This window comes from Petromyzon marinus, chromosome 10, assembly GCF_048934315.1.
Source record: "Petromyzon marinus isolate PM22_M1 ecotype Great Lakes invasive population chromosome 10, UKy_Petmar_22M1.pri1.0, whole genome shotgun sequence".
Lineage (NCBI taxonomy): Eukaryota > Metazoa > Chordata > Hyperoartia > Petromyzontiformes > Petromyzontidae > Petromyzon > Petromyzon marinus.
In genome coordinates this window covers 15,652,085-15,676,346 of record NC_133676.1, presented here as the reverse complement: position 1 = coordinate 15,676,346, position 24,262 = coordinate 15,652,085, and the positions used below count along the sequence as shown (strand labels likewise).

General features: G+C 49.2%; 1 protein-coding gene across 2 annotated transcripts in view; it reads left to right on the top strand.

Moving 5' to 3' along the window:
- LOC116940836 (semaphorin-5A-like) overlaps nucleotides 1-24,262 on the top strand; it is a 157,369-nt gene that overhangs the window by 111,545 nt on the left and 21,562 nt on the right. Inside the window, exons 7-16 of one of the 2 annotated variants that reach the window (XM_032951073.2) lie at nucleotides 1,024-1,237; nucleotides 2,136-2,493; nucleotides 3,430-3,565; nucleotides 5,416-5,641; nucleotides 6,216-6,408; nucleotides 6,746-6,866; nucleotides 9,491-9,690; nucleotides 13,810-13,953; nucleotides 18,754-18,786; nucleotides 21,472-21,631. In XM_032951073.2, the coding sequence (XP_032806964.1) occupies nucleotides 1,024-1,237; nucleotides 2,136-2,493; nucleotides 3,430-3,565; nucleotides 5,416-5,641; nucleotides 6,216-6,408; nucleotides 6,746-6,866; nucleotides 9,491-9,690; nucleotides 13,810-13,953; nucleotides 18,754-18,786; nucleotides 21,472-21,631 (1,785 nt within the window). The remainder of the gene's footprint in view (nucleotides 1-1,023; nucleotides 1,238-2,135; nucleotides 2,494-3,429; nucleotides 3,566-5,415; nucleotides 5,642-6,215; nucleotides 6,409-6,745; nucleotides 6,867-9,490; nucleotides 9,691-13,809; nucleotides 13,954-18,753; nucleotides 18,787-21,471; nucleotides 21,632-24,262) is intronic. The other variant, XM_032951075.2, reaches the window with a different exon arrangement.

Below are 24,262 nucleotides of genomic sequence, written 5' to 3'. Positions count from 1 at the left end.
TACGGCAGATGATGGAGTAGGTAGCGACCACCACGCCCGGCCGCCTTTGTCTCCCGAGTGGCAATGTTTACACACCGCAGCAGGTACTCATTTGAGGCTGAGTCGATCTAGGGGAGGCCCAGGACCGGTTCAGATAATTGTCACGGATGTTGGCCGTGAGCGTGAATCGAACACAGGGAGCCGGGTTTGTCGCGCAGCGTAACGCTAACGGCTACACGACATGAAGGCGCACGGACAACTCGCAGCTGCAGCCAGTAAGCTTCCAGAGCCACGCTAAGCCTACAGGAACGTGGAGCTGCTCGGTCAATTGAAATTTGGATCTCAAATAGCTGGGATTCATGCTGTGTGGTTTTGGCACACAAGTGAAGATTTGTGGCTGAATCCTACCCAGCCAGAGACGGGGAGCTCGTTATACAGTGCACCGGGGAAAGGCAATTTCCACAAATATTGGCACAAAACTGACCAATTCACAAGACAATGCCACGGATTTGGCTGCAACTACTGCGTGATTCTGCCAACGTTTGAATGGGGCCTGATTTTATTTGAATGTAAGGGCCCCAACAGCCCATAGCATCAAGGATGTAACTGATATTGAAGCACAGGAATAACAGCGTGTGCATTTAATGGACAGTATTTTGTATAACATGTAATTTGCAAGCAACAAAGGAAGCAAACTACTGAGTGGATATTTTCTGCGATAATTTTTTTACGTAAAAATGTTACTGGCGAGGTGGCTCTGCAGTCGAGCGAGCGGTTCGCAATCGGAAGGTTACGAGTTCACATCCTGGTTGGGGGTTGACTCGGCCCATCATCCTTCCGGGGTCGATAAAACAAGTGCCGCTTTGTGGGGAAGTCAACAGGGGTTCTCCCGTGGATAGAATCTCACCCACCACGGGAATGTGGAATTTGCATCACCGGCTCAAGGGCTCCAAAACAAGAGGGGAGCGTCGCCTCGACGCCCAATCGAGCGGGAATTCCCCAAGGCTTGACGCGGACCCTCGTGTGCCCCCTGCCCCCGCACAGCTGGGCAACATGAACCGCGTGCTGGACACGATCAACGGCGTGGCTCGCTGCCCGTACGACCCGCGGCAGAGCAGCGCCACGCTGCTCACGGCGCGCGGGGAGCTCTACGCCGCCACCGCCGTCGACTTTGCCGGCCGTGACCCGGCGCTCTACCGGAGCCTCGGCGGGCAGCCCACCCTGCGCACCGCGCAGTACAACTCTCGCTGGCTCAACGGTACCACCACCACCTCTCCCCCCAACCCCCTCTGCCCCTATGCCCCCCCCCCCTCCATCCGACCCTTCTTCCACCAGCGCCCCACCCCGCGACCGTCCCCCTCCCTCTAGTTTGGTAGTTTCATCAAGATATGGACCTCGCCGAATTTTAAAGCAAAGGGTGAATGGTCAGTCATTTAAAAGTAATATTTGAGGATTACCAAACTGCATAGCAATAGATTGACTCATCATCATTGGTAAAGGCTTAGATCACTGAACTCCGATTACAAAATCCATTGCACTTTGGGGGCCTAAAGCAAAACAAATATGTGAGCTCCCCCCTCCATTCAATTGATAAAATCCTCTTCAGATGACAGAAGAGATAAATGAGAGAGACAGAGATGTAGTGATATAATAAAAAATAAAGATGTTAATTAGCTCGTTGTGTTTAATAGTATTTTAATTTGAGCGGATGCTTAATGCACCCCCCAAATTTCTTCACGAATCCAGCGCCCCTCGATCTGCTCGGGTCCCTAAGCATCTGCTCGGTTCGCGGAATGCCTCGGGCTGCCACCGCAATGCCGCTCGCAAGTTTGGCCTCAAATCGTCGGGCACTGCGGACGGGCAGGGCAGACGGAGCCTTTTCCCCTCCGATCGGCACGGTTGGCTACGTACGTAAGAGGTTAAAGCTACAGTATGCTTTATTCGATACGGGTAAGGCCCACTGAGCTACACAGCTCTTTTTCAGAAGTGACCTGGCCACAAATGATCGCACGCCAAAGTGGCCTGTCACCACGTGGAAATGCGTAGCAGCCAAACACTCGAAAAAGCACGTTGATTCCAAACGTGGAGGGAAAAACCGGAGGACCCGGAGAAAGAAAATTTTTTTTTAAAGCGGCCTTTGCTTTTTTTGTTTGCAGAGCCAAACTTCGTGCTGGCATGGGAGGCGGGTGGCTTCGTGTACGTGGCGTTCCGCGAGCTCGCCGTCGAGCAGGAGTGCGGGCGGCGCGTCGTGTCGCGCGTCGCCCGCGTCTGCGCCAACGACCTGGGTGGCCGCTTCCTGCTGGAGGACACGTGGACGACCTACATGAAGGCCCGTCTCGACTGCTCGGGGTCGTCGTCTGGAACGGCCTCTTCTGGAGCCGGGGGAGCCGGAGCCGCCGGGTCCGGAAGTTCGGGTTCGAGGAGAGGCAACGCGGCGCCCGAGTACCCGGAGCTGCGGAGCGCCGTCTACCTCCCCGAGGCCGGGCTTCTCTATGGGCTATTTTCCACCAGCGGGTGAGCACATGCAGTGTCGGGCGTGATGGAATGTGGATGTAACGTGGTATTGTGGCGTTTAGCACGCTGCGCCACGAACCCGACCACCCGGGTTCGATACACGCTCACGGACACCAAGACCAGTGACGATTATTTAAAACGGTCCTGGGCCTCCCCTAGGTCGACTCAGCCTCAAGTGAGTACCTAGTGCGTATAAACATCACCACTAGGGAGACAAAGACGGCCGGGCGTGGTGCTGGCCAACCACCCCCTCGTGTGCCGTTCCGGCTTTCATTAGGTGCTCGCTAACAACACTTGCCCCAACAGTCTGTTAAGGCTATACAGGGGATCTTTGTCTTTTTTAGATATGTGGGGCAGTGGTATGGAAAATTTGGCTGGATGGCACTGCGGTTTGGCTAACGCTAAACCCTAACATGAAGGTGATAATCAGAGTTTTATAATCTCAGTCGCAATGTGGGGACATTCCCACAGTTAACGTAGCACAAAAAGTGGCATTCATTTTTAAACCCACTATGGGAAGGTGGAATTTACACAGTTGGCTCTGGGCCCTCAACAGACATGAATTTGGTCCCACTGCTTGTTTGAGCACGGATACACTTTGGCATCACACAAAGTAGTACCATTGTAGATGTGTTGTGCCTAAGGCTTTAATTAACAGCCAGTGTTACGACTAATTTGTATGTTTTGCCTGATCAGCACACGCCTCTTTACGTCTCTAATTTTGAGCACACATCCCTCTATGCTTTGGGCACTCTTTATAACACAGCAGGACTTAATTTATCACCGAATATTTTTCTGGGTCGCTTGCAGACTGAAGTAGGCATGCCAAGTGTATCCACCATCCCGACCAGACCTGGCTGTAACGGAGCCCTGGCTGGGAATGAACACTGAATTCACGTTTGACGCTTTACATCCGGGCTGCTGTGCTCTATGCAGGAGTGGTCCGCAGGCATCGGCGGTGTGCGCGTACAACATCAGCAGCATCGCGGGGGCCTTCAACGGAGCCTTCAAGTACCAGGAGGGCCCACGTGCAGCGTGGATGGTCCATCCCAACCCCAACCCCAACTTTCAGGTGCCTCTCCCCTACACGTACACAATGGTTAGAATGGAAAATAATATTATTGCGTTTCAGCAGATTGTGGCTCGCAAGTCAAATCAAAGTGTTTTCTCACTCACATGATCACGGGACAGCACTCATATCTGCTTTCAGGCCTTGAGCCAGTGGTGGAAATGCAACATTCCGATGATGGCCAGTCTCTCTACAGGGCAAATGTCACCTGTGCAGTGGGATCTGTTGTGTGAAAGTTAAATGTGCAGCCCTGAAATTGCTTTCTCATGCCACTGCTGGCAGAAGGGTCTTCACTAAAGGGAGCTCTAGAAAGCCCCTCTAAGACTTTATTAAGAGATGGGAGTATCCACACTTTACTCAACCACATTCCAATCGATTGCGTTGTACCCATTTAAACTGCTGGGTTTTGTGGCGCAGTACAGTACAATATAAGTATTTATTTATTTATAAAGCATCGATATTTGACTGCATGCCCAGAGGCTTGTCCAAATAGTGGGAAAACCTGCTTAGAGAACTTTGAAGAAGATGGGTGTTTTGTTTTGTTAGCTGGCAAAGAGGAGAAAAGTATCGGGCAGAAAGTTGAGACGATATATAGTAGTCCTGTGCTGCATATGAAGACGCTTCACAGACAGACAGAGAAAAAGAGAGAGTGTTAGGCCTGTAATTCAATGGGGGGAAAGGATCTGTAGAGTTTGGACAGCCAGAGGAATATAAGCAACAGAGAGGAAACAACCTCTCAGTTCTGACAGGCTTCAAAGCAAAGCCTGACATGAACTTGTAGCAAGCTCTGTGATGAGGCCTACCACAGGCTGTTGGCTTTCAGCAGTTCATATCGTTTAATAAGACACTGAACACCTCTTGTACAATCCCTTCTTTCACTCAAATTTACTTTCCCATCCGCACCGCAACACCCGTTTTTGAAATAGTGGCAGTAAAACATCGAGAAAATAGCATCATAATACCATCAGCGAATATTGTTTTATAGGCCTCGCTCTCTGTAGGAGCGCATGAACATTGTAATATTTAACGGCCGTTTGTGCCACAGGATTTTGTTGTAAGAATTTTATGTCCTCGAGATGTGCGTTCATGAAGGCGTTGTGAATCGTGAAGTACGCAGTGCAGTCAATTTTAGTGACGTTTCATATATTTCACTTTGCCAAATATGTAACGCTGCTCACTGCCGTGCTGTGGCTGGGAAGCAGTAAAATTCGAATGCATTGCCACATGAAAGTGGATATGAGCACTCCCCAAAACTTGCTTGAGCATGCAGAGATATTTACAGCAGCCTAATGTACCAAAGGGATACAACTGGAACTAATTACATACATCTATAAAGCAAAAATAATTGAGCTTCACACACGTACAATTGTACGTGTGCATCGTGGACACAATAAAAAACACATTTTGAACTGATGAATGTGTGGGTCATAATGCCCCTCTTCTGAATGATACTAATGATGACTCGGTACCTTTCCACCCTCGCTACTAATAACACGTCATGGTAAAGGTGCACTCCCAAAACTGCTTTCTGAACGACATTGCTGGCAGAATGGCCTCCATTAGAGGGAGTTCTAGACAGGACCTCTGGAGGGTCTACTTTTCCATGCTGCCCAAATGTCTTGGAAGTGGTGGGAATGCCCTCACTTTATCCCACCACATGTGACCTGCGGATCAACTAACTGTGGTGTACTTATTCACATTTCTGGATGGACAGAGATGGTGTATTTAAGAAACTTGCACCATTGTTGCAACTGCCATGCCAGGAGATTGAATTGAATCGGCGACCTAAGTGTGCCAACCGCTACACCGCCGGCAGCAGCGTCTGGACTTCCAACGCTTCTCTCTGCCCCCAGTGTGGCCGAGTGTCCGAGGGCCCCAACGTGAACCTGACGGAGCGCAGCCTGGCCGACGCTCAGCGTCTGCTGCTCATGTCGGAGGCCGTCGCCCCGCTCGGGGGGCGTCCCGTCATCGCCCAGCCCGAGGTGCGCCTCTCCCACGTGGCCGTTCATAGCATGGCGGCAGCGGCGGCCTCCTCGTCCGGCCGAACGGCCGTCCAACACATCCTCTACCTGGCCACAGGTGAGATGGGAGGGGCCTCTGATAATGATTGCGTGGGATAGTTTCTACCAGAGGTAGCGTATGTTCTGTCTTTGAAGATGAAGGTCAGCAGGTCAGTCATCAGGGGCAATGTTGTTCAAAGTCTCACGCCTCACCATCGATTAGTTATTTTCCTAGGGGGGACACCTGAACTCCAAGATTCACGATTAAAGTATTCAGCATTCGGCTTTAGGGTCTTTCTTTTAGTCACCTATTTTAAACAGTGGATATATAAATATACCTATCGGTGTGTGTTAGATACACATATATAAAATCACAAAGTTGGCATTGTTATATCACTCAACTAACGAAGCAAAAGTGATGACGTACAATTCCCTGTTGGGAGTTATTTGAGTGAATCAGCTTCTTCAGATGAGACCCCAATGAAATCCCTGAAGAAGCTCCCAGCACGTGGAGCGAAACGTCAGACATCACGCCAAACTACACACGGGACAACCAGAAAACACGTCGGCGCTTGTACCGCGAAAAACCTACGAAGTGGCGCATACGTCTCGACTGATCGAGACTGAGATCGTTGTTGTCCTCTGGTTGGCAGAGCGTGGCACGGTTCAGAAGGTGGCAGCCGCCACTGGATGCGTCATCGACGAGATGGAGCTCCTTCCAGCCGTCCAGCAGCAGCCAATCAGAGCGCTGCGTGTGGACCCAGGGGGCGAGGCGCTGTTTGTGGGCGTGGACGGCGGCGTTCTGCGCCTGCCACTCGAGAGATGCTCCACGCACGGCACAGAGAGGTGCGGATGCACGCCCACGCACGCCCACGCACGCACGCCCACGTGAGCGTCCCACGCGCCAAGACGTCGAGGTATATACCCCCCACCCGCAGTGTGGCGGTGTCCGGCCCTATTTACGTGTTTCAACTGCCACGCCAGGAAATCGAATCGAACTGGCGAACTCTGGATCGTAAGTCCAGTTTGTTCAACGTAACACTACTGTGTGGAGCATCCATACCATCTTGTCGCAATTAATGCCATCCTTGTATCTTGTCTCTTCCACTATCTGTCTCCCATTCCACCGCATTCCTCTGCATCCCATCTGCCCCCGCCCTGGGTGCAATTCCACGGGGATCAGCGCGTGTCTGCGGGCACGAGACCCCTACTGTGGCTGGGATGGGATACTGAGAAGCTGCATTCGACTCCGAGAAAACTGGGATGCCAGAAGATCCTGGAGACAGGATCTCACCTCCTGCCCGGTAAGCATGGCTCTGCTACCATAATCTTGATCTATGCTCACCACAAAGCGGTTCACTTAAACGGACACCCGGAGCATCTTGAGAAGCCTACAGAAGAATGGATGACTCAAATAAAAGTTTCTGACATTCCTGAGACATTGCTCCCTGATTGAATGAACACATGGCCAGGGGGTGGTATTTTGAACATTGTAGATATTAGAGTTGTTGCTGATTGGTCGATTATCAAAGTCATGCCGTTATTGTACTGTTGACTGATGATACTACAATGAGAAATGAAAGATTGATGGCCATGGCAACATTAGCTCTGATACTCTTTGGTTTTATTCGGTAAAGTCACGTAGGTAAAAAATAAAACAACAAAAATCACGACGTTTCAGCCACAACACAAGCGGCCTTCATCAGGTGAAGGGACCAGACTGTCTCGAGGACAGCGCTGGAGTGAAACACAGCCAAGCTCAGACCGCGACCTTTAAGCTGTGTGAGAGTAATTAAGGTGCCTTGACAAAGGAATTAGCATAAAAAATTTGCATTTTAATAGGCGGACTTAGCATGATGAAAGGTGGGGAGGGGGTCGACCTGTGCAGGCTGGCGAGGGGGCACGGCAGCGTCCACATGCTGGTGGTGTGAAAAGGGATTTTAAGCTGCGAAAGTTTGGGGTACCACTACTTGAAAAATATACTATACCATTGAAAAATTAGTTTAATGTTTGGTTCGATTTAGAACATCTTTCCAATGGTTGCTTAATTTGAAACCATCTTCTCGGTTGAAATTGTGTCTGTGTGTGTAGATCTGAATTGCCTCGTGAACAAATCTCTGATAAAAACCCGTGGGTTTGCAAAGAACCTTGGTATCGGAGACAATTATATCGTGATCACCCACAGCGTTGTAACAGTGATCAGCTACGGCAGAAGAATCCGTTCTGCCATGTTTCAAATCTGATATGTGCTCGCGAATTCGGTCAGAGACATGTCGTTTCGTCTCCCCGATACAGCAATTACCGCAGGTACAACTCAATTTGTAAACCCCGGGGTACTGTAAGTCAGGAATGACATCCTTCACGGATGGAATCAGATCACGAATTTTGTGTACTGTATTGAACCGGACCTGGATCTTGTGTTTGTTTAGAATTTTGGAAATCTTTTTAGTAACGCCTGCTATATATGGTAGTGTGATGGTTTTGACCGGAGTATCAAGTGGTTGTTTCTGTATGGAGGGAGAAACAGCTTGGCGGATGGTACAGTCAGAGTACCTTAATTACTCTCACACAGCTTAAAGGTCGCGGTCTGAGCTTGGCTGTGTTTCACTCCAGCGCTGTCCTCGAGAGAGTCTGGTCCCTTCACTTGATGAAGGCCGCTTGTGTTGTGGCCGAAACGTCGTGATTTTTGTTGTTTTATTTTTTACCTACGTGACTTTACCAAATAGAACCAAAGAGTATGGATCCTTGCAGTCACGAAAGCTTCAAATCTAGAATTAGCTCTGATGTTCTATATAAAAAACAAATATTTTTGGACTGAGATTTATATTCCCAATGTGATTTTTTTTCATCTTTCTACCCTTCACTCTCACGATGCCCAATGTTTTATAACCATGTGGTGCTGTGGTAAAGTCATTGACTAAGAATCGAAAAGTTGTGAGTTCAAATCCCGGACAGGACTCGACTTTCCGAGAGAAGAACATTGGTCCATAGGCCAGACACGATTAGTCCATGGGCCAGAGAAGAATTTGGTACCACCTGAAATTTCAAAACCTTAGATGGGTGTTTTTATTCCGTCCAATAAATGTAATCAGTATGTGAATACAGTCTCAGTGGATATTGCATCCAACTGTCATTTATGATTATAGATTTTTGCAAAGAAACCTACTAAGTTATGCCAACTCCTTCGGTGGCACTGACAAGTTAAACATTTGGTCTCAGCCCCATGTAAATATGGGCCCAATTCCCAAGTGGCGTTTGGCAACAAAAGAAGAAAATCGATTTGTATTTCAATGGGCAAACTCACCAACGCGATGCACTTCTTACCATTTAACCCAGATGTGAATGTGGCCAACAAATAAAAATGCAGAACCTGCACCAGTGGACTCAGAGCGGCGGCGGTGGACCTTGGAGAACAACGCCACCCAGGCTTTGCCTCCAACTGTGCCGGTTTGCCAGGACGCCGCCCACCCTTTGAGGCAGCCTTCCCGATGAATTTGCACGTCTCCGTGGGACACACAAAGTTCCCGTTTTTCTTGTCAGTTGTGTAAACAGCACACCCGTCAAGATTGCATTTGCATTGTCACATTCTCTGTATCATAAGATGCACTTTTTCTCCCTGTATTTTAAAAGCAGTTGGGAGTACATTTTGCAATCCGGTAGGTGTGTGTGTGTGTCCAGAATATTTTAAGCTTTATTGATGCCGGGCACAACTTTTGGGGTGGCGGAGGGTGGGTTGTGAGCATCTTATAATCCAGAGGATAATTCAAAGTAGTTCTCCCCTCTTCAGCTGTCGTGAGATATTCCTCTTTCCCGCGATATGTCCTCTTTTTGTTTTTTGTACCTCCAGATGCGGTGGCCCGGAACGTCGCCCCATTGTGCGTCCCAAGCGTGTGCGAGCCACCCTTTGACCCCGCGATTCTCTTCGCAGGTGCGCAACCTGACCGTGGATGGTGGGCCGGGACCCTGGTCGGCGTGGGAGCCGTGCCAACACTGGGACGGCGACGTGGGGGGCAGCTCCGCGGGGGGCTCGTCGTGCCAGTGCCGCCGCCGGGCGTGCGACTCCCCGGTCCCAGGCTGTGGGGGGCGACCCTGCCCGGGACCCAGCGTGCAGGTGGCCAACTGCTCCAGGTGAGAAAATAATAGAACGTGAAAATTAATAAACAGAAGGGGGTCAAGGTCGGCTTCGCTTAAGAAATAAATAAAAAAAGCGTTGAAATTACGCTTCGGTCCGCTGGCCAAAAGGCTTGCCTAAAGCAATGTTTTTCAGCAGCGTTTTGTGCAAGCAGCAAACCCCCTTTGATCGGTTACAATGCCCTGAGTTTCATCAGTGATGTTTGTCTTGCATAAATGTGGCTGGATTGTGGCTGCCTATCGTTATAAGCGAGATCCATCCACGAACAGGGCCATTCCTTGCATTATCACACGCCATCTGGGTGCATTGTGGGCAATGAAAGAATTAATCACACCTCTTAGGAGTATATCCCTCTCTCACTCTCTTTGGCTTAAGACAGTAAAACGCTGCTCAAACGAGCGAGGGGTGCCAATCAACTACATTTACAGTCCCGAGGCGCGAGTTGAAATTCCTCATTCATGTGGCGAGGGCCAGCCTTTCCAGAGGATGACATGGGTGACTTGCTGCCAAGTGACGCTCGTTTTATTTACCGCTTTCCACTTGCAAGTGCTCTAACCCAGGCGAGCTACATTTATACTCAGCACAACAAATGCACAGTCGCACAGTTCATTTGCTAGAGTGCTAGAGAGAGAAATGCACATTCACGATGCCTGTCGATAGGCATATTTAGCTTCGAGAGGATGGTTTTAAATTAAGCAACCACTGGAAAGATGTCATAAACCAAGTCAAAACTTCAGCTACCTTATATCCGCACAGCCTTTTTTACCATTTTTCATTGCCCCCGTGCAGTGAACCACCGCTTCCCCCGAACCCTTCACCTTAGCCCCGCACGCCGTCGTGGCTCCTTGCTTGGCTCCTCCCCCCCACCTTAACCTTAGCCCCGCACGCCGTCGTGGCTCCCTGCTTGGCTCCTCCCCCTCACCTTAACCTTAGCCCCGCACGCCGTCATCGCTCCCTGCTTGGCTCCTCCCCCCCACCTTAACCTTAGCCCCGCACGCCGTCATCGCTCCCTGCTTGGCTCCTCCCCCCCACCTTAACCTGTATATAAGCTCGAGGCTCTCAGAGCTCACCACTTGATGCAGCTACCTTGCTGTGACTGTTCCACCTGAAGACGGAAGCTTGTGTTGCCTCCGAAACATCGTGATTTGATTTAATTGTTTTCTTTTATTTTGATTTTGTCTTATCTACGTGACTTTACCGAAAAAAACAAAGAGTATGAATCCTTGCATTCACGAAAGCTTCAAATCTAGAATGCTTAGCTTCACCAATCCTGGAAATGGCTTTCTTGCTGGCATTGTGGTACGCACAGATGTTGGAGAGGTGAATGATGATTATAGGCTTGTACTTTTTTGTCGGGTCTAGAGGAAAAATACTTATGTGAGCCCAAATTTTGCCGGTTCATTTCCCAGCTGCCAAGTAATGTTGTGACATTTTAATGGGAAGCATATGTTCGAGCTCGTGGATGTCAAGTATCCAGTTACAAATATAGCAAGTGTTGGCTGGTAGCCAATTGCCAAAATAACATCCACGATGAAAAATACACCAGCGTTATCCGTAAAACACATCACACGTCCTAATGCACTGCGATGGTGCAACATGCCACGCGTGAACGCCGTCCCTTGAGGAAAATAAAATGGGAAAAGTTAGAGTGTTTTGTCATGCTTTTAGTTTTTTCTTTCACCATACTTCACCACGCTGGTTAGAGTGGGTTGGTGAAGGGGTGAGCCCAGGACCAGTTCAGACATCAGAAGCCACTGATGTTCGTCATGGCTAGCGAATAGAACTCAAGTCGCCGGGCAGATCGTGCAGTGCCCTGACCGCTCGTACACCACTCCTCCGTGAAGGAAGCATCGCCTTCAAAGGAGACCGATGTATCTCCAGAAAAGAAAAGGACAATGACCTTTTAATGGTGAAATAAAATAGTAATTACTGTCAAGGAGTTCTTAATAATACACTACAAATTACTTAATTTAATTTCGAGAGTTTTACTATTGCAGGAGATAACAAAACCGCACTTGTCTGCCATAGTTATTCGTGATTTCATTGCCATGATAATTCAATCATTGTTGGGCTATAACTGCATGTTTCATCTTTAAAACTACATAACATACGTGCCTCTTCTTCCCATGATGAACAATGCCCACTCTTTTGTACAGCACCTTGAGACAGTACTTTTAGCTGCTATACAAATCCAGATTTCATTGTGTTGCGTGTATAACGCATTCAATTAAAATACAGTGTGTCTCTGTGTGTTTTCATGCCTCCAATGACAAAACAGGTCAGAAGGAAGATCAGTTGACTCGTGGAGATAATTAGGTTAAAATCCCATTCATTGCAAGGTCTCTTCATTGCTAATTTCAACAAGGGCCATTACACACCAAAAGGTTGTCGATAGAATTCATTGGCCCTTGGCAAACATTAGGAACGTTTCACAGCTGCTAACGAGCATCACAAGGATTCCCCATTTAGCCTTAGACGCATGGGGCAAGTGGTGTTAGAGGGAACATTTCCTCAGGCTGGCATGGCACATGAGTATGACCAGTAGGTATTAAACAATTCACCCCACCAGCAAAACGACGAGTTATTATGATTTCGGGTCGTTATTCAATTCAAGAATCTATTTCTTCGTGTAATTTTCACCATCTGTTTTTTTTTAAATGACATTCGTGCTCTGTTGTTTCTGCCTTGGTCACACAATTCAGTTCACTCCATAAACCCCAAACATAACATTTGGGTCAGTTTAACATGTAGGTATCATTTGAATATCGATTGTCACATGCACGATTCACCGCATCAAATAATCGCCATTAATTGATGAGCTGATGCTTCGTTAAGTACATATTGGCAAGCACCATGCCCGGTCCACCTTTGTCTCCCCACTGCCGATACTTAAATACCACAATTGGCGCTCATTTGAGGCTGAGTCCACATAGGGACAGGATGGTACATCATTTGGCACTGTTTTCATGAATCGTAGCCAAGAATTGGGCGAAGGCCAGAAATCCGACCCCGGCTACGACTGAATATTAAAGACAATTACCCAGGCTGGTGATGCGTCTTGCCGCTTATGAGAGAAGTTCGTGGTTAAGGGGGCCACCTTGGTGTATTAACACATCGCGCCACGGTGGCGAGATATTAACTACCTCGCCTGGTATGCAGGAGGTTCTTGGGTTTCGATCTCGATGATGCCTGCTGTATATTTGGAGTTTGCATGTTCCTCCCCGTGTTGATTTTTCTCCGGGTCCTCCAGTTCCCCCCCCCCCCCCCCACACACATTTAGAATCTGCATGCGTTTCAGAGTCTTTGGCTGCCATAAATTCCCACGTGATGATAAGCCACTTCGTTGGGCTATCATTTGTGGCCAAGTCGCTTGTGAAAAAGAGCTACATAGCTCAGTGGGCCTTACCTGGTAAATAAAAAATATATATTTTAAAAAGTATTCAGCATCGATACATGCCATCCGCTTCACAGTGGATGTCGAAGGCCATGTGTGCCGGCGTGGCCATCCTCATTTAACAGATTTGTAAAATGACTCGCAGACTATTCAATTGGGCAAGACCGCACAGCAACATCACAACCGTAACGTCGCACAGTACCCGTCTGTGAAACATTGCATCGTCCGGGTAACCTTCCTCTCAAATAATGACGCGGATACTGGACATCTGTGAAACTCCATAATACATGTCTTTTGGGTTTAATCGCATAAATATATAGATGTGTCGTTAAACATGCCACCTCCTGACACAGCCAATTAGTAAAGGTTGTCACGTAAACAGAACATGCCAATTTGTTACTAGTACAGCACACCGGTGTGTTGAAGAGCAAATCCACAACATTGACAACATCTGATATTATTTTGTATTATTTTGCATTATTTTATCTATCTACGTGGCTTTACCGAAAGACCCAAGAATATTTACAACATCTGTGAAAAATAGCTCTATAGCTCATCGGATTCCTCCAGTCGAAATGAATATTCAGATTTTGTTTCCTTATTCTCAGTGTACTAAACACAATAATCGTGGTTATTATTATTATTACTACTACTACAGCTACGACTGTATGGCGCCCGTGCGGAGCCAATCATTAACACCGCATTGCTGCTGCTGCTGTAGGAATGGCGGCTGGACACCGTGGTCCACGTGGTCTGGCTGCAGCGCGTCATGCGGCATGGGCTTCCAGGCGCGGCAGCGCTCGTGCAGCAACCCCAGCCCGCGGCACGGGGGCCGCGTGTGCGTGGGGCAGAGCCGAGAGGAGAGGTGAGGACCGCGGGGGAGGGGGGGGGGGCTGGGCGGTACGGCTGGTGGTGCATCTACCGATCATCTCAGTCAGCCAACCCATGGTGCCTGCTGGGTCCTGTCCCGAGACCTCCTCCTGGCAGCGAGCCTTCGACACTTCACGTGGCCTCAAAGTGCACCTGGCCTGGCACAGGGCCTTGGCGACATCACCGTCGCTTAGTGGCGAACGGCCGGGTATTGGCATGGGTATTGGGTTGCTGAGCGGGCGGGCTGGTGGGTGTATGGGTTTGCCTCGGGAAGGCTGGAGAGGATGTGTGGAGAGATGGCAAAGTCCCTAGGAATAACCCCTCCCCCCCCAACAACACCGCCCACAATAAACAAAGTGCTGGGTAGTAATGACGATAATAATAACTTGAACTTGTAACAGTCTCTACGAGAGTGAGTGACTCAGAGGCACGAGGAACAACAGACAGGCAGGTAGGTGGCCACGCGATGAGCTGGTGCCAACAATTGGACAAGCTTTGCGGTCCTATCTATATATGTTTAGGTGTTATCTCATTTGAGCGTCTATCTCATTTGCACTGTGTTAGTTTGTCTGAAGGATGACGATGGTTGAGTTCCGATAGTAGGGGGCCAATTTGAGAAATCCTGGAGGGCTGATGCTCTGAGTCTGTTCCAAGCTGGGATTTGAATTCACAACCTTCCAATTTTAATTTGGTTGTTTTAACCACAGGGCTGCCCAACCAGAGACGCCGTGGGATGAGTTATTCCCATTAAGCAGCACCGTGGCGATGCATTGATTGTAATCGTGGCGGTCTAAAATTAGATTTTAAAAGTCAAAACCTTTTTCCGACTCATACCAGTTTATGGGGGCTACTCAACGTAGGAGTGAGAATGAAAGAGGTTGGCCCCCTTGGCTATTTGTATCTTGGCAATGGCTCTGAGCCAGCCGTGTAAATGACTGTGAGATATATACTTTGCAAGTACTGCAATGCTGTGACTACTTGGTGGGTTTCCGCGGCTGTGCTTTGTGGCTCTCGACACGGCGTCTGACGTTTTTGCTTCCAGCGGTGGGGAACGTCAGACATTGTGCCGAGCGCCGTACGGTAACAACCCAGAAACACGTCAGGGAAGGCATGCAATGTGATGTTTAATGAAATGTAAGTGCTGTCCCATGTAAGTCGAAAAAAATGTACAGTGCATAAAGACAGAATAATGGTCCACAACAAATTATCTACCTCTAATTCACTAGCCTGTATTATTATTTCACTAAATCACCAATCATTTATGTTCTTACCAGAAAGTCTTTGCTAAATGGCTTGCAATGTGCAATTTGTGCCAGGAGTGAACTGCAAAAGGATAATTATTATTGAAATATACATATATACAATGAGATTTACAGAATTGTGGCTTCTGTTTTTCAAAATTATGTATGCTAGAGCTACGGATTCTTCTGTGTCTAAAAACCCAATTGTTTTTATATTGCAGCGTTAAAACGACCATTCCTTTGCGAACGTTTAATTGCACTGCTGAAATATGACTGCCTTCGAAAAGAAGTTAAAATATGTGAATGTGCCGATAAAAAAAAAATCTTCTTGAGGTGATTTAGGAACACAGTTGGCTTTCCTTGCCTTGAACTTGATCGTAATAAAATCTATACCCAAATTAATGAGCCACACACAGGGTCTCATTTGCATAATTGTCCTAATTGCCATCCAATGTAAGCCATGTAGAGCAAAGAAAATCCCTACACTCACTGTACTAAGTGGGTTGCTCAACTGCACTTTTATTTGACGGAAGAATAAAATGCCCCTTGCAAGCTGGAATGCCACAAATCCAGCGCTTTGGAGTTGCCGTTGGCGGATCACGCAGGGCATATGTTTCACTTGCCGTGAGCTGCGGGAGATGGCAACGCACATAAGATGGGGCATACCCTTCTGTTTGGATTTTTTTAATTCGTGTTTTAATGGGCGTGGGTTTCCTCTGGATAGTCCAGTTTCCTCTTTCGTGCATAAAAAGCAACTCCTGAGTAAGGAATTTGCTAAAATATGCCAATGCAGGATCCTCTCAAGAAAAGAAACGGAGGACTCACTGAGGTTTTCTTGGATAGATGAACGATATTATGATTGGTAGTAGTTGTCCTACGATGGGAGTGTTTCCCACCATAGGAATGTGGAATTCGTGTAGAGGGGAGCGCTGCCCATTCTTGTTTGAGCACAGAGACACGACTACGTCCTCTCTGTTGGATCCCCACGTGGCTCTCTCGCTCCCCTTTCACGAGAGCAGCTTGGGTTTTGGGAAACCGACATTAATCAAGAAAAGTAATGTGCCAATGGGCCTTTTGAGAAAGAATGCGTTTCATCAATATATATATTACCATCGAGGACAGATTGGGCATTGACAAAAAAAGATGGAATAAAATCTGAAAAGTTCTCAAAGAAGTGTTGGCAAGTGCACACTTGTAATTACACTGAAAGTGGGACACACGGACCCGAGTACATACGCAAGTTTAAGACGATATATTGACTGTAAAAAAAAGTTAGCGACCTTGGGCAGGAGAGGTCGCTGGGAGGGATGAAGGACAGAGTGGAAGCCAAATGATGGAACGCGTTCGAGGGGATTTCCACCACGGAGTCGAAGCGATGAAATCCGCTCGCGTGAAGGAGCGAGATGGATTGTTGCATCGCAAAGCTGCGGGAGATGGCGAGGCCTTCATCCAGCGGTGGATAGATCATGTATGATGACGACGAGGATGACCTGGCTCACGTCTCCATTGCAACAGCAGAACATGAATCTGATTAGGATATTAGATGGTGAAATGAAGGGCGCTGAATTAAGTCAAATTAATTTTAGCCATTAAGCTTTTGCACATTAAATTGGTTCGTGCACTCGCGCGTTAAATGTCAAATATTGGCAACTTCTCAAGAACGCCGGCAGCGCGTGCAGTGGGCCTCAAGAGGGGCACCCCTCGGGGAGAGGCTAATGGCCACGTGCTATAAACGCGGGTCATCGTTATGCACGTGGGTTCATAAGTGCGTTAACTGTCCCGTTAGTGGCCGTAAACCATAACAAATGTTTGCCGAGAGCCAATGAATTTCACAGGACAACCTTGCGGTGTGCAGTGGCCCTTGTTGAAGTTTGCCGAGGCGGGGGGGGGGGTGGGACTTTGTGGTGTTGGACCGCACACTGCTCAGTGTTTTGAAAAGCAATCAGTATCCGAGTGACTGTACAGTATGTATGTTAAACTTCTTTCGCACCGTTCGTAGCCAACCGTGCTTATCGGAGGTGCGAGGGAAGGACAAACAAACTAAACACAAAAAGCAGTCCTAAAGAAACGAGTTTTAAATTTTAGATTGTAATAGTGCACAGCTCCGGTGGCTTCCTCACATTGGAAGGGAAGAGCGTTCCAGACGGCCGCAGAAGCGCGCGATGCGGTGACCGTCTTTGTTCGATGGCCAGCCGAAAACGGCTGCTGCGAGGGTGACCGGAGTTCGCGCGATGGTTTATTGCTTGATTGGGAGGATTTTAAAGTAATTGTATTGCAGTGCGGTGCTTGCTCTATTGGTATTAACGCAAGTGGACTGACCTCCGAAATAACAGCACAGCAGCAGCAAGACCTCTCCAAGCTGCGGGATGAGCCTTTCTGGTTATGCCGGTTGTCTGGCATAACAGGAAATCATGCAATAATACAGAATTACTGCATTTGAATTACATTTATACAGACGATGCATGTCGTATAGTTTACACAGTCGTAGTATTAGCCGGGGCATGTACCGCAAACATCCATGACAAGCGGCATATACGCTCAGCCATTGTCTCCGGTCGGCGTTCCAATCGTGCATTTCCAAGCGTGTTGCGGAAACATTGGAGGATACTTTATTCGTCCGTTTTATGGTTAAATTGCAACCTAGCCAAAGACAAGCAATGGATGTGGGTAGACCGTGAACACAAGTCACATTTATACTAAATAAAAAAAAACAATGACCATGAGATGCCAAAGTCAATCAGGCTCAGTGTCAGAACACAGAGCAGAAATTCTACAATGGGAAAAAAATACCCATAAACGTCGCTGTCTTTGCATCACTATAATATTCATTTCAGGATCAAAATTCAATGCGTCTCTCTGCTCAAGTGAGCAATGGGGTGGTGATCATTTTTGTCAGCCTTCCCTGGGCCAATGGTGCAAATGTAACATTCTCACGGCGGGCCAACCAACGCTGTATCTCCATACGACAACTGCTCCTGACATCTCACAAAGTGGCACTCACTCTAAATAATCCCAGAGGGGTAATAGGCTGTATGGAGCTGCGTGCTATTTGATGAATGCTGAGAAGAAAATATATATAAGAATAGGCGTTTACCCTTTCTGGCAATAGAACAGGCTTTAAGGTGTCCACACACCAAATAGATAACCTATTGGAAGGCATCAAGTCTGCGTTAACCACACATGCTTGTGGCAAAAGATGCAAACAAACAGGCTCTGATAATATACGCATTGCTATTTAAACGTATTGGCCTACACCAGGGACAGCATTCTTTGTGGCCTCGGCTCGCCGCTGTGCAACCAGAGGACGCCAAATGGCGAACAGTACAAAGGCAATGCAAGTATCAAAGTATTATTAGCTCGGATTGAGCAGTCATGTCTATGGGACCCTTTTTCCAGTATCTTGATGCTGGCAAAAAGGGTCCCATCTGATGAATGCTGCAATCTTAAGGAACAACACTGATGCCACCGTGCAAACTCTGGTGCAATACATCCCATGTGTACCTAACACCCCCCCCCCCCGCTCCTCTCCTGCTTGGCCACGGCATCGCTCCCAGATCACACAAGCAGACAAAGCGGCAGTACTACTGGTACGTTCATGTGCGGAGAACTTGTCGTTTTCGGTGGAGTCTTTTTGTCAACAAACATCGCCAACATTTTTTTTCTTTTCGTTTACGACATCCATTCAGAGCTGCAGCATTTACTCAATTGGTGAAATGATGTAAAACAAATAAACATGAGATTAGAATATAGTTTGTATAACAGGAGGCAGAGCTTTGATACGACTGACAAGGAATTCTTGAACGAGCAGTGCGGATAATTGCACGTAAAGAATATACGAAATAATTAACGATTCATCAGTGGGTCAAAATCAGTTCCAATGCTCACATTACTAGAAGTTAATCGTGCGTCTAAGATTCGATATGTTCACAATGTATGCACATTGAAAGATGATTATATGGTTAGGTACCTGTATATAAATACAAGATGGAACATACCATTGAGAGACTACAAATGAGAAAGTAAGGAATTGGGGGTGGGGGGCAGCAGGATGGCACTGCGGCAAGTCGCGCCTCCCAGTCAGAAGGGGCCTGGGTTTGATCCCCGACTCGGGCGCCTTGCTGCGTGGAGTTTGTATCTTCTCCCCCTGTTCTGCCTGGGATTCTTCTGGGTTCTCCGATTTCCTCCCGTAGCAAAACAAAAACCGTGCAATGTAACTGACATTGGACGAATATGCCAAAGCTGAAATTTTGACCTGCAAATGGCTCAATTGGAATCACACACAGCAGCAATATCACCACGCCTCTGCAGAAGCTTGGCAGGACCCTCCTGAATTCAAGTCTTGAGACTCAGGCTTTCCTGGGTAAACCACTGCAATTATAATAATAAACGGTGCCCTAAGTTAATATTTCAATGCTAGTCAATATAATTCAACCATCTTCATCACTGCCATGACATTAATATGGTTACACCTTTATGGTAATTTAATTCGCTATATTCGACAATGCTGAAACCTTCATCATGTGGGTGCTCGAGGTCGGCTCATACATTGGCCAAGGCTGTCGAATCACGAGCTTTACAAAGCTTAAAAACACACACGCATTCAATCACAGCAAACGTGCATCCGTCCCTTCGCATCCAACTATTACCGAAAGAACCAAAGAAGATGAATCCTTGCAGTCACGAAAGCTTTAAATCGAAATGTATTCCCCATCAGTCACAACGGAGCTACAGTTTAGGCTATGGCAGTCGAAGTTGTCAGTTGCAGCTCACCATCGACGCTTCCATTCACGCGTATTTATTCTCGTTGTTACCATTTTTTTTTGCTATCCTTTGGGTCGTCTGTGACCGACAGCCAAGCTGCCTTGCCACCTTGCGCCATCGAACCGCCTTGGCAGCATGGCTTGCTTCCGGCCCTCCTCGCCGATGTGCTTGCCCGTCCTCACGCTTGCGCCCGTGCTTAGCCGGCGGGTTCGGTGTGTGTCTGCCGTCACCGGTGCCTGTTTCAACGTTGATCATTTCCCCCTGTTCACACATATTCCGTGTTCACACACACACACATATACCCTCCGTGTTCTTGCCTGCCTGCCTGCCTGTTAGGTCCACTGTTCAAAGCCACCGTTGGCCAATTTGTGCGTCGTTGCATAGGTACGAGTGCGTAAGTGCGCATGCGTTTATTCGAATGTGTGCATGTACGCATAGAACTGTGTATACATACACACGCACGAGGGGTGACAGAAAAGTCCGAGTCTCGCATTCCGCAGGAGTAGCGCCGCATCGCTGTGAGGTGATGGACTTGTTCGTTTTATCGTCCCTCGTACATCCTCAGCGCCGATCAGCCACCTGCTCTTTACAAATCTCCCATGCGGAGTGTCAAAGTCAGTGTGCCTTCGTGCTCGATGCTCATGTCCATTCGTGAGCCCGAGCCTGCAGTGGAAAAGTTCACGCGGCTCAGATGGGTGCCATTCTGCCTAAAGGACGACATTCCGCAGATCTGAACCCGGAAGAAACAAAGCCATCCTCTTTCGAGCTCCACAGGGCCTCTACCCGCACTCTTGGTGCTGCTGCTAAAGAGCTTGACTTATAATTGAAGCATTGTTTACCCATCCCTCCAGCAGTGTACAGTGTGTTTAACATGTGTAACCACTCCGTGGGACATCGGCGGTGGTGACCTACGGGGAGACTGCTCCCCACATTGGGGGCTCGTGGGTTTCTAACCACTGATTCAGGGCCACCAACGGCGTCGGTCTCGCTGCCGCGTTTCTCATTCGAGCAGGGAGACAGTGAGATTTTTACGTGAAGCCCCGATGTTTAGAGCTGCCCATCGTTGACGCGCGTGTAGGAAAGGACGATGCGAATAACGTGACACGGATGAGCGGTAGCGCATTTGGTGGCGCATTTCACGCCTGCCGCAGAGGTTCGCGGTAACGAGCCCGGCGGCCGCCCTGGTTAATACCGTGGGTTTATTTAGCCAAAATAAAAACCAAAAGCAAAGCGCCGCATCTGCTTCACAGCGGACGTAAAGATCGCACGGGCGTCACGGTCCACTCTTGGCAAATTAAATTACTCGCAAATAACCTCATTGGGTAAAGCACACGTAGCGGAATCGCCCCCCTGCCATGATACTCCCGACCGCAGACCCTGTGGTCGCCTGCGACAACAGCTCCTATCGCGAGAGAGCGCCTCGCGCTACGAGAACGGCGCGAAACACCACCGCACGTACCGACGGTGAGACTTTGATTCGCTCCGTCTCATCGGCACTCCCGCGTGCGCAGGTTCTGCAACGAGCGCGCCCGCTGCCCCGTGCCCGCGTCCTGGGCGCCGTGGAGCCCGTGGGAGCCGTGCAGCGCGCCCTGCGGGGGCGGCACGCGCACGCGGAGGCGCACGTGCACCGCCGACGACGCCGGAGACACCGCCTGCACCGGCTGCGACGCGGTGAGCCGCCGCCACCACCCTGTGCCACCGGTCACGAAACGTTCAACCAAACTACGATCGGCTATTTGAATTTTACCGGCTATGGCCCACTGAGCCTTTGTAGCTATTTTTCAGAAGCGACCTGGCCACAAATGAAGTGGCTTATCACGTGCAAATTTATAGCAGCCAAATACCCTAGACGCGTGACGTCGATTCTAAATGTGGAGGGAAAACCCGGAGGACCCGGAGAGAGCATGCAAACTCCAGATATACAGCAGGCGTCAGGATCGGGATCGAACCCACCACCTCCTGTATACCAGGCGAGGGAGATAACATCTCGCCACCACAGCGCCCCAAAAAACTGGTCATCGATGTAATATCGATGTAAAATCGATGGCCAGTTTTTGGAGTCTAGTGTGTGTCTACTTTACCATCATAGGGATGAATGACTATGTGGCCACACTTCCCGTGTGACCTCTGTACACTGGCTCCACAAGCCACGGTCAGCACTTGTTGCCGCATTCAGAGGTTCAGCGCCTGCATGATCCTTGCTCCAAGTCATCGATGAAATCCCTCCGGTATGAAACGCGAATTCTTAACTGGTCCAATGCACCCATTCTGCCTCATTATGAGAAGCCGAATTTAAACTCGCCAAAGCACGCACGCGTTTCAAACACCCCAAATGTTCCCACTGACAAATGCCGCATGGAATTTCTTCAGCCGTCGACCCGGGTACGTGCGGTACCTCCTCACACTGCCCCATTTCCGTTGGGCGCGTTTGCATCCACGGAGCGGAAGAAAATAAACTGCACATGAGCGGCCGGTCGATGAACCGGCGTTAAGAGAGAGAGAGAGGGGGGAAAAACAACCTCGGTCCTCGTAACGGAGGCTCCAGGCAGCGCAGGTGAGCGGGCTGCCCGAGAGAGTGGGGGCGGTGCAATAGAAGGACGCTTGGGTGAGCGAATGAGGGAGACGGTGGGGGTGTCACAGAGTGGAAGCGATGTGGGGTGTTAGGAGCTGTGGCGGAGCGTTCAGGGCACTGCGCTCAGAACCTGATGATCAAAGTTCGATTCCCGCTCAACGGACAACACCAGTGACGATTATTCTAAACGGTCCTGGGCCTCCACCTAGGTCGACTCAGCCTCAATTTATTACCTGGAGCGGTGTGCAGACATCGCCACTCGGGAGACAACGGCGGCCCGGGCGTGGTGCTGGCCACCCACCCCCTCGTCATTGGTGCTTCTCGCTTACAGCCCTTGCCCTCAACGGTCTGTAACAGGCTACACGGGGGACCCTTTGTCTTTGTCCTTTGCGATACGGGCGTGAGTGCGGGGTGAGGTCGGGGGGGGGAGCGAGCGCCGCGGTGTCGCAGGAGGTGCGCTCGCTCACCAGTGGCCTGGGGGGGCCTCACGGCGCGCTGACGCTGACGCGCGAGTGGCACTTCGCCGAGCGGACGAGCGGGCAGCGGGTTGCCGGGAGGCATCTGCCGTGTCGGGTGACGAGGAGGCGAGCGGGGACGCTGCAGCAGAGGGCCCTGGAATGTAGGTCAGAGCACCTTCCCCGCAAGCCTGGCAGCACTGACGGGCGCGGCACGAGTCGAGCAAGGCGCTCGTCAGATTCGTAGCAAGCCTCCCGCACGAGAGTGCGTGAGCGTCAAGCGCTGAGAAAAGAGAGGCGGCTGAGCTTGGATCCGGCTCCACCTCACCCTCGTGTGAGCCACGCTCACCCGAATGGGCGCTCGCTAACAGCGATTTCCCCGACCGTCCATCAGGCTGCATGGAGGGTACTTTCCTACGTGCGTGCTGCTGTGTACAATTGTGTGCGAGCACCTATTGAGGCGCACGTAAGGGCGGAGGGCGGTGTGGCACACACGTGCCTGTCCACATTCGTCTCTCCATTGGTGGTGCTGACACACCACGCCACGCACTCATTTGAAGCTGGTTCAATTGAGGAGACGTGCGGGAAAGGTTCACAGCGACCTTTCTGCTTTCGTGCGTTGATCGCAGGTCACTGGGATCGTAGCGAAGTCTGCTCAACACAGAACCTGTACAAATGGTTGGTTCTGTGTTTTTGCGCACGTGTGTGTGTGTGATTGTCTGTACGACATCATGAGTCAGTTATATCTGAATCAGTGTTGATCCTATCCTAGGTCAACTCAACCTTAAATAGGTACCTGGTGAAATGTGTAAACGTCATCTTTGTGGAGACAAAGTTCACCAGGAATGGTACAGGCCACGCCACACGCCTGAGTGCTGTTTCCAGTCTTAATAGGTGCTCGCAAACAGTCGTTGTCCCGACAGTCTTTTAAAAGTACTTTAAAAGACTCTTGGGACCGACTGCAACGGAAGTTCAGCATACATAATTATCAAGGCTGCACGGGGAATCTTTACCGAGTGTGCGTGTCTGCAATTGCATGTGAGGATATCCTCTGGTCTGGGTGTTGACACTGAATATCGCTGATGCGAAGTCAATTTCTGCTCTTGAAAAAAGAAATCAACATTTTTGTTCCTGCTTTGCCGGAAAAGCTATTGTCTGACGCTTTCCTTAGTTAAATAGTATATTTTTTATATATAAATATTAAATGTGACGGGGGTGGTGTGGTGGTGCCGTCGCTAGTGCACTGCTGCGCTATGACCCCGGTGACCTGAGCTA